The 1,012-nt window shown below is 61.0% G+C and overlaps 1 protein-coding gene across 1 annotated transcript in view; it reads right to left on the bottom strand.

The window, feature by feature from the left end:
- The window catches only part of SOCS7 (suppressor of cytokine signaling 7), a gene marked incomplete at its 5' end in the record, with an annotated part of 11,875 nt that extends 10,872 nt beyond the window's left edge, over positions 1 to 1,003 (bottom strand). Inside the window, 2 exons of the mRNA XM_019005539.2 lie at positions 8 to 193; positions 869 to 1,003. Coding sequence (XP_018861084.1) covers positions 8 to 193; positions 869 to 1,003 — 321 coding nt within the window. The remainder of the gene's footprint in view (positions 1 to 7; positions 194 to 868) is intronic.
- Positions 1,004 to 1,012: the final 9 nt, after the last annotated feature.

Below are 1,012 nucleotides of genomic sequence, written 5' to 3'. Positions count from 1 at the left end.
GGAATGCCATCCCGTGTCCCTCACCTCGGTAGTGCTCCATGCGGGTGTGGTGGGTGATGCCCTGCGAGCGGAAGCTCAGGCTCAGGATGTAGCGCGGGTCGGAGCTGTCGCGCACCAGGAAGGATCCGTCGGGTTTTCCCTTCAGCTTCATCTCCGCGTCCTCCCAGTTCATGGGGCCCCAGTACCAGCCGCACTGGGAACGGGGAGAGGCAGCTGGGAACGGCGGATCCCCAGGGAATTCCCTTGGGAATGGGCCATTCCCTTGGGAATTCCCTTGGGAACAGCAATTCCCTTGGGAATTCCCGTGGGGAATCCCAGAAGGGCAGGATTCCCAAATCCCGACCCTGGAGGGGCCAGATTCCCAAATCCTGAGGGGCCAGATTCCCAAATCCCAAACCCTGAGGGTCTGAATTCCCAAATCCCAATCCTGGAGGGTCTGGATTCCCGAATCCCAAGCCCTGAGGGGCCGGATTCCCAAATCCTGAGGGACCAGATTCCCAAATCCCAAACCCTGAGGGTCTGGATCCCCAAATCCCAAATCCTGAGGGGCCAGATCCCCAAATCCCAAGGCTGATGGTCTGAATTCCCGAATCCCAAACCCTGAGGGTCTGGATTCCCGAATCCCAAGCCCTGAGGGACCAGATTCCCAAATCCTGAGGGGCCAGACTCCCAAATCCCAAATCCTGAGGGTCTGAATTCCCAAATCCCAATCCCTGAGGGTCTGAATTCCCGATTCCCAAACCCTGAGGATCTGAATTCCCGATTCCCAAGCCCTGAGGGTCTGAATTCCTGATTCCCAACCCTGGAGGGGCCGTATTCCCGATTCCCAAGCCCGGATTCCTGGATTTTCCCGCCCGGGTTCCGGTACCTTCTCCAGCTCCCGGAGGCTGGCGGCGAAGCTGCTGGGGTCGGGCCGGGCCAGGGGACACTGCAGGTGGGGAGGGGGCGGCTGGCCCGGGACCTCCGGGGGCCGCAGGGGCACCATCCGGGGAAAGGCGTCTGTGGGGACACA

The sequence above is a fragment of the Parus major genome, unplaced genomic scaffold (genome assembly GCF_001522545.3).
Source record: "Parus major isolate Abel unplaced genomic scaffold, Parus_major1.1 Scaffold672, whole genome shotgun sequence".
Lineage (NCBI taxonomy): Eukaryota > Metazoa > Chordata > Aves > Passeriformes > Paridae > Parus > Parus major.
The sequence above is the reverse complement of the archived record's forward strand: the minus strand, read 5'-3'. Positions and strand labels throughout refer to the sequence as shown.